Below are 14545 nucleotides of genomic sequence, written 5' to 3' on the forward strand. Positions count from 1 at the left end.
AAAAACAAAACAAAAAACAAAAAACCCAAAAAAACCGAGCGGAGACTTTGTTCTCTGTTTAGTCTTATCAAGAGCATTTTAATAAAAAGGAGCTGAAAAAGGAAAAATATAAAATGTATGGTTCAAATAATAAAGGGACACCAGGAAGTGAAATGGAGCTGAATCCTCTGTTTAAGGAGATTAAACAGATTAGGGGAGTAGTGACCTCGGAGCAAGATCTTATCCAGGTAATCTTATTGTTTATAATTTTGCAGTTGAACAAGAGATAGCTATATATAGGTGTTATTATTACTTTTTTTTTTAATTTGGACTTTTAATTTGAAATGAACTACAGTCCAGAAATGGAGAGCATACTTGTGATCTAGATTGTGAGGCTGGAAGACACAGGCTTTTGATCTGGATCTTGAGAAATAGTGGCCATGAAAAGCTTGGACCCTAACACATGTTTAATTCCAGGAGACAAAGTCAAACAATTTTCTGAATTCAAGGCTAGCCTGGGACAGAGCAAGGTCTAGATAAAGGAAAGCTTAAATCCACATGTGGTGGTACATACCTTTAATCCCAACAGTCAGGAGACAGAGCCATACAGATCTCTGAGTTTAAGGTCACTCTACAGAGCAAGTTTCAAGACAGCCAAACTTAGACAGTAAAGGAATTGAAAAACAGAAATCTGGTTATAATGTAATAGAAAAGGGGAGCCATGTTCCAGCTCCAGAGAGTAGAAAAACTTGGCAATTTTGGCCTTGTGGCCCTGGCTTTAGTGTCAAGAATAGAAGGGACTACTGGGACGACTGATGCTGGTTAGCTGGAGCTAAGAAATGAGTGGTGATTAAGAAGAGATCAGCATCACTGAGGTGGGATCTTCTGGGAAGTGTTTTCTGAGAGCACAAAGTAGCTGTGCTCCAAAGATAGTCAAGGTCGTACTCCTCATGCTTCACCTGGATTTGGTAAGAATCACCCAGGTGGTACTGGTTTTGAGGGCTTGAGGGGTCATGGAGGAGAGCTGGGCCTCAGTTGCAGTTGATGGCCCAGGCTTGAAGGGGTCATGCAAAGAAGTTGAGGCTGGCACCATAAACAGAGCCTATGAGAGGTTTTTGGTGATGCTCAGTTTGAGTTGAAGACCCTAGTGTATTGGAGATGTCAGTACTGTGGGCTGATCACCAAAAACAGCAGCAGCAGTGGAGTGGAGTCAACCAGAGCCTAGAATGCTACAGAGGGCAGAGCTGGAGAAGTGACTGAAGCCCCGTGGAGGAGCCCAGAAGATCATGTGTGGATCCCAGACATTGGAACAAGAAGCTGTGAAACTGAAGTTGACTTGGAGACTCCAAGATGTTAAAGATGCCAGAGCTGTGGGCTATGTGCTGAGGAAAGCTGCTCACAGGGCGTGGAAACAGCCCAGGAGAAAGAAGTTTGTTGCAGTAAACAAAGATGAAAAAGGAGTTGGAGATCTGAAGACTGTGTTGACGTCAGACTCAAAGGTGCAGAGTGTGGAGTTTGCCCAGCTGGTTTTCTTACTTGCTTTGGGGATTTCAGTTAAATGACTGGACGAATCTCAGAAGAGACTTTGAACTTTGGACTTTGTTGTTGTTTTGTTTTGTTTTGTTTTGCTTTTTTGAGACAGGGTTTCTCTGTGTAGCCCTGGCTGTCCTGGAACTCACTCTGTAGACAAGCTGGCCTCGAACTCAGAAACCCACCTGCCTCTGCCTCCCAAGTGCTGGTATTAAAGGCATGTGCCACCACTGCCTAGCTGAACTTTGGACTTGAATGCTAAAGTCTGTGAGGCCTTTAAAAGTTGGACTAAATGTTATGCTATGGCTAGACATGACCCCCATAGACTCATGTGTTTAAACAAACCTATGGGGACCAGTAAGTGGAATGTGAAGTTTGTATATGCTTGGCCCATGGAGTGGAACTATTGGATGGTGTGGCCTTGTTGGAGTAGATTTGTCACTGTGGGTGTGGGCTTTAAAACTCTCATCCTAACTGCTCAGAAGCCAGTCTTCTAGCAGCCTTCAGATAAAGATGTAGAACTCTCAGCTCCTCCTGCACTATGCCTGCCTGGATGCTGCCATGCTCCTGCCTTGATGATAATGGACTGAACCTCTGAACCTGTAAACTAGCCTCAATTAAATGTTGTCCTTATAAGAGTTGCCTTGGTCATGGTATCTGCTCACTGCAGTAAAACCCTAAGACAAATATTGTTGATAAGATACTTAACATAGCAAACTGCACTTATTCCAACTTGGTCATACCATGTTTGGACTTTCTGCTTTGCCTTATTTTGTTTTGTGTTGAGACAGGATTTGGCTGTGTATCTCTGCTGGGTCTGTAAACTTTTATGCAGCCCAGGACTACAGTCCTGCTACAACACATGACCTTTTTTTTTTTCCCTTGAAGGTACTCATGTCTACAGCCTTACATGTGACATCTAACATGTGACTATATCTCAATCCTTAAATTTTGGTTTTTAAGTTCATCTATTCTTATAATCAAAAAAACAAGACCCAACCCAAAATAAAAAATCTAAACCAAACAAGCCCCCAAACATAAAATACTTGGGAATGAATCTAACCAATAAAGCGAAAGGCTTCTCAATAAGGAAAACTTAACGACAATGAAAAAGGAAAGGAAAGGTGAAACTAGGTGATAAAAAAGACCTTTTTGGATGACAGAATGAGTGTTGTGAAAATAGCTGTACAGGAACAATTAATTTGCACATTTGATCTGTAAATATGTGAAATCCTCGTCAAAATTCCAACGACATTTTTCAGATCACTAGAAAAAAGCAATAAAAAATTCACGTGGAAATACAAAAGGCCACAAATAAGCAAGTCGTTTCTGAGCAGAGAGAACATTGTTGGAGGTATTGCAAAACCCCGCCCTAGATGATGCTCCTGAATTATGCATGTTACGATTCTGCTATGAATCGGACCTGGAGTTCAGTAGAACTGAATAGAGGGCCTAGAGCTGAACCCACACAGCTAGGGCCACTGAACTTTTGACAAAGATTTCAAAAACATATCCTGGTAAAAGGGTTCCACAAATAGTGCTGGCAAAGTTGGGTATCCATCTTGTAGTTGTTTGAGTAAGAATGACCTCTTAAGCTCATATGTTTGAATACTTGGTTCCCTGTTGGTGGAACTGCTTGGGAAGGACTAGGAAGTGTGGTCTTGTTGGAGGATATGTGTCACTGGGAGTGGCCTTTGAGGTTTTGAAATCCCACACCATCTGGTTAGCTCTCTCTGCCTCCTAAGTGTGGATCAAGATGTGAGCTCTGAGCTGTACCTGCCACCATACCTTTCTTCTGTCGTCAAGGACTCTTATAACCCACTGAAACTGTAAGCCCAAGTAAACTGCTCTCTTTTATAAGTTGCCTTGGTCATGGTGCTTTGTCACAGCAATAAAAAGTCTAACTAAGTTATACCTGAGGAGGGGTAAAATGCAATTCATATTTCTTACCCTGTATAAAACTCCATTCAAAGTGGACCAAAGACTTGATTTAAAACTTGAAATGCTCAAAAACCTAGTGGAAAATACATAGAGTACAGGCCACAGGTATTGATAGGAACTTCCTGAACAGGATTCTAGTAGCATTATAGGAATAGCCGCAAGAATAAACAATCACAACCACATTAAGCCAAAAATTTTGCACAGCAAGGCTGGAGAGATGGCTCAATGGTTAAGAACACTGGCTGCTCCTTCAGAATTCCTGAGTTCAATTCCAGCATGTATATGTCAGGCCACACCTGTCTGTAACTCCAGTTCCAGGGCTTCTGACACTCTGATACGGACATTCATGTATGCAAAACACCAGTGCACATGAAATAAATATAAATTAATACTAACAAAAACCTTTCTGCACAACAGAAGAGTGGGAGAAAATCATTGCCACCAAACTTTAGGTAGGAAGTCGGCAACCAGAATATATAAAGAACTGCAAACTACCACATTGGTTAGAATTAGTTTATATTTAGAAATTTAGCTCAGCTATTAGTAATTTCCACTCCCCCATCCTACACATTTTTCTTGCCCTCAGTTTAGTTTAGTTTTTTGTTTGTTCGGTTTTTGAGACAGAGTTTCTCTGTGAAGCCCTGGAACTTGTTGGAACTTGCTAGAACTTGCCCTGTAGACCAGGTTGGTTTCAAACTCAGAGATTTACTTCCTTCTGTGTTCTAAATGCTGAAATTAAAGGCGTATGCCACTACCTGGCTGGTTATAGTCTTTTTAAAAATTGCTCTAATTTTTTTTTTAATTTATTTAATCTGAGTGTTCTGCTGCATATACACCTGAAGGCCAGAAGAGGGCATCAGATCCCATTACAGATGGTTGTGATTCCCCTATGTGGTTTCTGGGAATTGAACTCAGGACCTCTGGAAGAGCAGCTAGTGCTCTTACCCGCTGAGCCATCTCTCCAGCCCTGAGCTATAGCTTTCTTAGCATGACTTTCCCCCTTTGTTTTTATCATTCTTGTGTTAGCTTGTGTTTGTCAGGCATCAGGGGTGATACGGATAAGTCCCAGCAGTAAACACCTATCTCCACATGGGTTCTGTTCTCACAGAGGGTGATGGGATGCTCCTTGAGGGGATCAGGTGATGCCCCTGGCTGGTGGCACACACCTGTTACCCCAGGCTGACTTTGCTGTGTGAGACTGTCTCAAGACCAAAAGGCAGCCTTCCAGGTCAGAGGGTCAGGATTTGTCTTAGTCAGGGTTTCTATTCCTGCACAACATCATGACCAAGAAGCAAGTTGGGGAGGAAAGGGTTTATTCAGCTTACTTCCACATGGCTGTTCATCACCAAAGGAAGTCAGGACTGGAACTCAAGCAGGTCAGGAAGCAGAAGCTGATGCAGAGGCCATGGAGGGATGTTCTTTACTGGCTTGCTTCCCCTGGCTTGCTCAGCCTGCTCTCTTATAGAAGAACCCAAGACTTCAAGCCCAGGGATGGCACCACCCAGAAGGGACCTACCCCCTTGATCACTAATTGAGAAAATGCCCCATAGCTGGATCTCATGGAGGCACTTCCCCAACTGAAGCTCCCTTCTCTGTGATAACTCCAGCCTGTGTCAAGTTGACACACAAAACCAGCCAGACATGCTCCAATATGCCCAGCTGTGGTGTACTTTTTATTTTTATTTATTTATTTATTTTTAAATTACTTTTAAAAACATGTCTATGGGTGTTTTGCCTTTATATATGCCTGTGGTCACATGCATGCAATACCCACAGAGGCCAGAAGAGAGCGTTAGATTCTTTGTATAGGAGGTTCCAGGTGGTTGTAAACCATCTGTGGGAATTGATCCTGGGTCCTCTGGAAGAGCAGCCCACGGTCTTCTGGAACATCAGTTTGGAGCATCAGACTGCATCCAGATGCTGGAGCTCCTCTCGGCTTGCAGAGTTGGAAAGACAGACCAGTCTTGGACTTGGTGACTACATTTATCTGTTGCTGTCATGTGAAGTGCTGGCAGAAATCAGAAGACACTCAAATTATTCTAATTAACGAACATGAGAAATTAAGGCAGAACCAATGGTTGCTAACGAACCAGAGAAAATATACTGAGCTTTCCAGGACAGCCAGGGCTATAGAGAGAAACCCTGTCCCAAATAAAACAAAACAAAACAAAACAACAACAAAATACACCCAGCTAAGAAAAATGAAAGGAGCAAAGCCACAAGCCGTAGTAAGGAGAGAGAGATAATGAGCAGATCTCTACAAAAGGAAGCGTCAGAAACAACTAAAAGAGTTTAACACCCAGGTCCTGGTGACAGCAACAGTCTCTCCTGGTGTGGTGCCACACACCTTTAATTCCAGTGCTCAAAAGGCAGAGACTGGAGGTTTAAGGCTAGTCTGGTGTACATAGAACTCTAAGTGGGGAGTCATTTGTCATCCCCCACTGTACACTTTCTAATGCAAGTATTTAAACAAACAGTCAGGTTCAAGTCAGCAAGATATTGTAGAATGTCATGCCACAGTCCACTAATTTCAAAGATGTTAATAAGTACATGTAGCTTGTCATAATAATAATATTAATAATACTAATGACAACAACAACAATAAAAACATAGCGATGTAATTCATAAAATACACAGTGGTTTATTTAGATGGTTTTAAAATGAATAAAGCATAACTGTAACAAACATCTTGACAGGAATAGCTTGGGCTGGAGAGATGGCTCAGCGGTTAAGAGCACTGACAGCCCTTCCAGAGGTCCTGAGTTCAAATCCTGGCAACCACATGGTGGCTCACAACCATCTGTAATAAGATCTGATGCTCTTTTCTGGTGTGTCTGAAGACAGCTACAGTGTACTCACATATAATAAATATATAAATAAATAAATAAATCTTAAAAAAATAAAAGGAATAGCTTTTCGAACAACAACAACAACAACAACAACAACAACAACAACAACAACAGAGTTTCACCAGTCCTAGCTGGTGTAGAGTTCTGTGTAGACCAGGCTGGTCTTGAGAACTTCCAGTCTCTGCTCTCTGAGTGCTAGGATTAAAGGTGTGAGCCACCACCAGGAGAGAGAGGAGGGATCTCATTGATCGGCCCTGCCTCTGCTCCCAGAGCTTTATAAACTGTTGCTGTCACCAGGACCTGGGTGTTAAACTCTTTCAGTGTTTCTTTCTCAGATCTTGATACTTCCTTTTGGGTTATTCTAGAGATCCGCTCATTATTGCTCTCTCCTTACTATGGTTTGGTCTTTCATGTTCCTTTCATCTTTTAAGCTTGAAATATTTTATCTGGCTCATTAGCAACCATTGCTTTTGCCTTAATTCCAGATGCTTGTTAAGCAAAATAATTTGAGTGTCTTTTCGTTTCTGCCAGCACTTACTCGACAGCAACAGATGAATGTAGTCACCAAGTGGTTCTGAAAACATAAACGCCAGCAACAGCTTGCTCAGGCCAAGACTGCCTGGCTTTCTGAGTGGGCTGGAATTCCAGCCTCTGGAGGTAGTCTGATGCTTCCCAGCGTGAACCGGGCAGCACTCTCAAAGGCAGCTGTGTTGGCTCCAAGTTCTTTTCAACAACAGATAGAGGCTTCCAAACTGGCATGAAGTCTACTCAAGTCTCAAATTGTTGCTGCTTGAGACTGCAGGAAATCCAGGCCACACACATGGTTCCCCAGGCTGGCCTGTCATTTTGTTGCCAGCATGGACAGCATGTTGACCATCAACAACTTTATTGCTTCACTCAGGGCCTGTGAGTTCACTGCTGTTGGCTTTGATGAACTTTCCAAGAATTGATTTACATCTGAAGCCCATAGCAGAAGGGGATGTTTCACTGTTGTCTGAAGAAGCTGCTGCTCTTCATTTTTCCACAAATTCAGGGGATAATGAATCTTCTTTACCTACTTGGAACTTGCTTGTGTCTTTAAAGCCTTCTAAAGCTGATGGCACAGTGGAAATTACTTGCTTGCTTGCTAAAGTGCTATGCAAATGAAAATAATAGAATCTTCTTTTAATTGAACATTCAGTTATTTTTTAATTTTTAGATAAAAACATTGTGCCAGGCGGACACCTTTAATCCCAGCACTTGGGAGGCAGAGGCAAGCGGATTTCTGAGTTTGAGACCGGCCTGGTCTACAGAGTGAGTTTCAGAACAGCCAGGGCTACACAGAGAAACCTTGTCTCGAGCCCCCCACCTCCCAAAAAAAGAAAAAACAATGTTATTGAGGCTGAAAAGATGGCTCAGCAATTAGATTAAGAGCACTGCTTGCTCTTCCAGAGGACCTGGGTTCAATTCCCAGCACCCACATGGCAGCTTACAACTGTCTATAACTTGTTTCAGTAAATCTGACACCCTTGTATGAACAAACATGCAGGCAAAATACCAATGTATATGAAATAAAAATAAGTTATTAAGCACTGAATATATTTACAAAATTTTTCTTTATTATTTATTTTTAATGTGATGAGTCTTTTTTTGTTGTTGTTATTGTTGTTTGTTTTTTTGAGACAGAGTTTCTTTGTATAGCCTTGGCTATCCTGGAACTCACTCTGTACACCAGGCTGGCCTCGAACTCAGAAATCCGCCTGCCTCTACCTCCCAAGTGCTGGGATTAAAGGCGTGCGCCGCCACCGCCTGGTTCTGATGAGTCTTTTGCCTGCAAGTATATCTTACACTGTCCCTGATGCCTTCAGAGACCAGGAGAGGGTGTGGGATGCCCTGAAACTGGAGTGGCGGGCAGTTGTTAGCTATCTTGTGGGTGCTAAGAAATGAACCCTAGTTCTCTGGAAGAGCATCCAGAGAGCAGCCAGTGCTCTTAACCACTGAGTCAGTTCTCCAGCCTTGAAAATTTGCTTACTGAACATGAACAGAGAAGTTTCTGTCACTCTATTTGCCATGGAAGCATTCATGCTATCATGAATATTCTATGGATCTGATGAACTAATTTCTATATAAAAATGAAGGCCATTTGCTTTTTTCCTCCAATGTCTTTCCGGGATCTAGAAAAGGTCACAGGGGCAGACATAGTCTTTGTTTCAATTCTGGAGCAAGGACTACAGCAGGAAGGACAACAGGAGGAACAGATGTGGCTGAAGGAAAGGGATGAGTTCTTTTTCTGGATTATCCAAAGAACTTCAGGGGCCTTTGCCAAAGGGTTCCCTGTCACCTTCTAGTATGGTTCCTGTAGGTTTGGGGCCACTGCAGTTTGCCCTAATATCTCTGTGGGAAGACTGGTTTGACTCTAGGGTGGAGACATTCTGGAGAATGGGTCCTCTCTGTCCTTTAGCTCCTCTAAACTATGCTTCTCATGGTGGAAGAGGATCCTATAAAGTCTTATTACAGCAAAATGAGGTGAGTGGAAATATTGTAGGGCCCCTTAGCTTGACATCATTGGGCATTTCAGTGCCATTCACCTTCCTTAGTTGTATTACTGTGTTGCTTGTGTTTCTTTCTTTTCTCTTTCTTTCTTCCTTCCTTCCTTCCTTCCTTCCTTTCTTTCTTTCTTTTTCTTTTTCTTTTTTTTTTTTTTTTTTTTTTTTTTTTTTTTGAGACAGGGTTTCTCTGTATAGCTCTGGCTGTCCTGGAACTCACACTGTAGACCAGGCTGGCCTCGAACTCAGAAATCCGCCTGCCTCTGCCTCCAAGTGCTGGGATTAAAGGTGTGTGCCACCACCGCCTGGCATTGCTTGTGTTCCTTTTTCGCAGGACCTCACAGGAGATGAAGATGAAGATAGGGATGGTGAGGTGGGGGACAGCAGCGGCTCTGGCACTCCAGTGATGCCCAAACTCTTCTGGGAGACCAGGACACCCTCTAAAACCCCAGCAGGAAGTCCCCGCTTGCTGAGCCCAGGCTCCTCTCACCACTCACAGACCTGCATAGAAAATGAGGCTAAGGTAATTCAGCAGGTCTTTCTCCCACATCTGTGTTTAAATCTATTAAACCTTTAAAAACTTGTTTTATTATTCACATGACTCTGTGAGTATGCCACATGAGAGCCTATGCTCTTCAGGGCCAGAAGAGGGCGTGGGGCTCCTGGAGCTAGAGTTACAGGCAGGTGTAAGCAGCCTGAGGAGGGTGCCTAGGATGGAACTCAAGTCCTCTGGAAGAGCAGTAAGCTCTTTCAACTGCCGAGCCATCACCCCAACCCCTAAATCTTTGGGTTAACTAGCTCCGGCTTGTTTCATTAAAAACAGCAAACAAATATAGCTAGGGAGTGAGGTCTCCTTTCCTTTCCTGAGTGTTAGGTGAGCTCCTAAGCATGTGGCTTCACTCTTGGCCTGTCCCTGTTGGAACTATGTTGAGGAGGCAACAGTTCCCATGGCCCAGTTCTGGCTCACCTTGGAGCTGAGCCGAAAGCCACCTATGGTCATTGTGTCTTTTCCTGCTGTCCTGAGGCACCCAGCAGATCAAGCACTTTCTTGTGTTTCTAGATGCACAGGATCCGGTTAACGAGGGACACTGCCCTCCCTGAGCTCAGCTTCATAGCCTCTAGAGGGCATAACCTGTCATGCCTAGGAACCTTATTTTGTTTCTGCTTTGGGGTCCATGACTACCAGCTCTTGTTCTTATAAAACAAAAGGGTCCTGGTTTTGTTTCTTCTCTCTTGCTTGCGGGGGACCTAATGGAGGGAAGCTGTTCATACGCACCCTCATCTACTTTGCTTTGCTGGGACTCAACTCTTTTCTTCTGTCTGCAGTCCCTCAGTTGGCAAGCCACCACTTCAACAAGTACACCCTGGCTGTGCCCAGCCAGTCCTTACCCCATCATTGACCTCACAGATGAAGATGTGATACCGCAGAGCAGCAGTACCCTGTCCAGTGACTTGAGCCAGGTTGGCCATCAGGGCGACATGGATACCTCCCAGGTGGATGCAGAGGACAGAGATGGAGACAGTACTGAGTATCAGGTACCACTGAGATGGGATTTCTATCTTAAACCCCCAGATGTAGGGGAGGGATAACAGATGTATAGTGATCAGCCTCTATAACTGATGTAATTTTTTTCATACATCACAATTCTAAGTATTTTTCCAAATTCAACTTTTGCCCTGCTCTGCTCCTGGACACCAACATGAACAGCAGTATTTTCTCTCTCTCTCTCTCTCTCTCTCTCTCTTTCTCTCTCTTCCTCTCTCTTTCTCCCTCTCTCCCTCTCTCTTCATGCGCACATGTGTGGTGTGTACATGTGCAACTGGAAGCCAGAGATTGATAATCAGGTGTATTCCTTATTCATTTTCCCACTTGTTATTGTTGTGTATATTTGTGCACATGTGAGTACACAGGTGTGCACATGCCATAGTGTGTCAGTCCTTGGCTCCCACTGTGCTTTGAGACAGAGTCTCCTGTTTTCCACTTTGTGAGACAGACATTAGCTCTCAGGCTTCAAAGAATTCTCCTGTCTCTACCTTCTACTTGTCCCTTCTGCAGGATAGGTTACAGACACGAATTATAGCATGTAGCTTTAAATGGCTTCTGGGCCCTGGTACCTGTCCTTGGATGGCAAGCACTTTATCCACTTGGCCTTCTACCTTATTTTATTTTTATTTCACAAAGAATTTAATTTAATTTAATGTATGTGGATGTTTTGCTTGCATGTATATGTGTATACCTATACATGCCATATGCCCTCAGAGGCCAAATGAGGGTGTTAGATCTCTTAGAGCTGGAATTACAGACAGTTATGAGTAACCGTGTGGCTACCGGGAATCGAACCTGGGTCTTCTGGAAGAACAACCTATGCTCTGCACTAATAAACAATCCCTCCAGAGCCCTTCACCTTAGTTTTGAGACAACATCTCTCACTGACCCAGAGCTCACCCATTGGGCTCTATTGGTTGGCCAGGAGACTCCAGAGATCCTTAAGTCTGAGCCTTCCCAGTGTTGGGATTCCAGGCACATGCACCACTAACAGCTCTGGCATGGGTGCTGGGGATCCGTATGGTAAACATTTCACTAATGCAGCTATTGCCTCAGCCCCACGGACACCATGCTCTGAATATTGTTTTCTTTCCTTCCTTCCTCCCTTCTTCATTCCTTCTCTCCTCCCCCCTTCCCTCCCTCCTCCTTCTCTCTCTCTCTCTCTTTCTCTCTTTCATCCTAGAACTCCCTCTGTAAACCAGGCTGGTCTTGAACTCACAGAGATCCTCTTGCCTCTAGCTCTCAAGTGCTGGGATTAAAGGCGTGTGCCACCTCACCCATTGTTTTCTTATTTGTATATATTCTGTTCATATTCAGACATGTATCCTGCCTTTTGCCACTTAAGCCCTAGGGTGGGCTCATTTTCATGCATCCATTGCACATCCCGGGGTCAGGAGCATCATTGAATTAACCGACTGACCTTGACTGTGTACATTGTGGCATGGTGCGTTCCTGCACATGGGTAGCTCCTGTGGAAATCTTTTCTCTGTGTGTCACTTCAGACTCCTCTGAACTGTAGCTTTATGCTTCAGTTTTGTTTTAAGACAAGGTCTCACTCTATAACCCTTCCTTCCTAACCTGGAACTCACTATGAAAACCAGGCTACCCTTGAACTCACAGAGCCTCTGCCTCCTGAGTGCTGGGATTAAAAGATTGTCCAACATGTCCAGTTTGTTGTTGTTGTTGTTGTTGTTGTTGTTTTTTAATGAAGAAGGGTGGGAGGGAGTTAATTAGCAAAAGATTTAGTGTAGATCTAAGCAGACATTTGTGGAATGGAGACTTAAGACAAAGACCTTTCCCACCCCAGAATGGGCACAGACTTCTTGAAAGTTCCTCTAGCTGTGCTTTAACAACTTTAATATAATGTTATTAATTATTTGAGAATTTCATGCATATGCAATGTCTCTTAATCCTATTCACCCTTTACTCCTCCCTTTCTTCCAGATCATTCCACCCTCACTTGCTATCAACTTTGTTTTTTAAAAATAATTTACTTAATCCAACTTGTGCTGCCCATATGGCCCTGGGTGTGGGGCCATCCATAAGAGTGGTGGCTGACCTACCAGTGACCTTTTTAAAAAAATATTTATTTATTTATTTATCTTACCTATGTGAGTACACTGTCTTCGGACACACCAAAGAGGGTCTTGGATTCCATCACAGATGGTTGTGAGCCACCATGTGGCTGCTGGGAATTAAACTCAGGACCTCTGGAAGAGCAGTCAGTGCTCATGACTACAGAGCCATCGCTCCAGCTCCCAGTGATCATTTTTAAAGAAAGCTGACTCTCCTTCCATGAGAAGCTGTCAACTCAGCTAAGGATGGGGGCTTGTTAGCATCTCCTTCCTCCACTTGAGAAGGCTGACTGATCTTGTGCAGTCTGGTGGAGACACAGCCGCTGTGAGTTCATGAGTGTCAGTGAGCCTCCCGTGTCCTGAAGGCCCTGGTTCTCTGCAGTTCTTCCCAGTGTGTTAAAGTCTTTCCACTCTCTCTTCTGCAGTGTTCCCCGAATCTGGTCAGGGGAGGCATTTGTCTCTGTGTGTACTAGTAACTTATTTTTCCTGGGCATCTTTCTTTTTTGGTCTATGCTGTGAGTGGATGCAGGGCTTCTCTTCCGTTAGGTTCATGTTGTACCACTGAGCTGCACCTCAATCAGCATCTTGGGTTTTGTGGAACGCTTTTTCTTTAAAGATTTATTTATTTCATTTATGTGAGTACACTGTGGCTGTCTTCAGACACACCAGAAGATGACATCAGACCCCATTACATACAGGTAGTTGTCAGCCCCCATGTCGTTGGTGGGAATTGAACTCAGGACCTCTGGAAGAGCAGTCAGTGCTCTTAACCACTGAGCCATTTCTCCAGCTCTTCTTTCTTACTCGTAAGCTCACTGACGTCTCATGGCTTTGTCTGAGGTTATCTGTCTGTGCTGATGGCATTATTTCACATTACTGAGGGGTCGCTCTGAGGACAGGTTCCTGCTGATAGATGTCTCAAGCTTTAACTCTAGGCTTGGGCAAATACTTCCTGAGTTACCTCCCTTAAATAGACTCTTGGTGGCTTGTAGGATCAGAGACAAGTCTACTCTTAAAAAGGATAAAAGTTAGACAGTTCTGAATTTAGAGCCTCATTTTGATTTAAATTTATTTTTTTATTTATTTTGGTAATTGCTTCTTTGAAGTCAGACCCACCATCATGGACTCTGATAGCTTAGGAACAGCCAGGCACACACCCGTGTGCTTAGAAATAAGCCTGGGAGGACAAGAGACAGGTCTTGCCTCCTAGTGTCATTTAGGCCTGCTTGGGGGTGGGGTGGTGTAGGAGACCATCGTTGGCTGTGTCTGGAGTGAGGTAAGCTATCAGTGAGCCAATCTGTCAGAGCCCATTTTGACTTTTATACCTGTTGAACAAATGGCCTGAGATTTGCAAAGATTTTGAATTGAAGGATGCAGATGGAATGGTCTCTTAGGGATGTTAATGAGTGTTGGACCGACTCGTGACTTAAGAGGCAGGGACACAAGCAATGGGGCAGGGTGGAAGCATATGGGGAAACAAATTCTTAGGAACATTGCTAGGGGCTGGAGAGATGGCTCAGCTGTCAGTTAAGAGTACTTGATGCTCTTCGGGAGGTTAGGTGCCCAGAACTCACATTGGATGGCTCACAACCTCCTGCAAGTCTAGGTCCAGGGTATCTGACACCCTCTTCTGACCTTTGAAAGCACCACCACACGTGTGGCACACACTCATACAGACAAATGCACACATACAAACAACATTAAATCCTTTTAAGAAAGAACGGTGTTATGGTTCAGCCTAAATTTGAGGTCCTGGTTTTCTCATGAATTGAGTTCCCTTGGAGCTATTTCCATGCATAAACATTCTATTTTTCTTTCTTTTTTTTTCTTTTTTAAACTTTTATTGCATTATAATGAGAAAAGTTACATGATTTCAATTTATCTGAATTTGTTAACATTTAAAAACATATTTCAATTAAATATAATTGAATCACATTCTTGTTTCCCTTTTGTACCACTGCTCCTCCCAGAGACCCCCCCTTCAATACCTACAATATCTTTTTTGTCATATTCCTTTAAATTTATAAAATGTTGTAACAATAAAAATAAGAATTATAAAAGTTGTTTGATATAAGACAACAATCAATTTAACAGTCTTAT

The 14545-nt window shown here is 43.3% G+C and overlaps 1 protein-coding gene across 1 annotated transcript in view; it reads left to right on the forward strand.

The window, feature by feature from the left end:
* The window catches only part of LOC116091817 (DNA (cytosine-5)-methyltransferase 3C-like), a 52092-nt gene that overhangs the window by 12020 nt on the left and 25527 nt on the right, over nucleotides 1-14545 (forward strand). Inside the window, exons 3-4 of the mRNA XM_031373271.1 lie at nucleotides 9159-9347; nucleotides 10151-10360. Of these exons, the coding sequence (XP_031229131.1) occupies nucleotides 9159-9347; nucleotides 10151-10360 (399 nt within the window). The remainder of the gene's footprint in view (nucleotides 1-9158; nucleotides 9348-10150; nucleotides 10361-14545) is intronic.

This window comes from Mastomys coucha, unplaced genomic scaffold, assembly GCF_008632895.1.
Source record: "Mastomys coucha isolate ucsf_1 unplaced genomic scaffold, UCSF_Mcou_1 pScaffold15, whole genome shotgun sequence".
In the NCBI taxonomy this organism is placed as follows: Eukaryota; Metazoa; Chordata; class Mammalia; order Rodentia; family Muridae; genus Mastomys; species Mastomys coucha.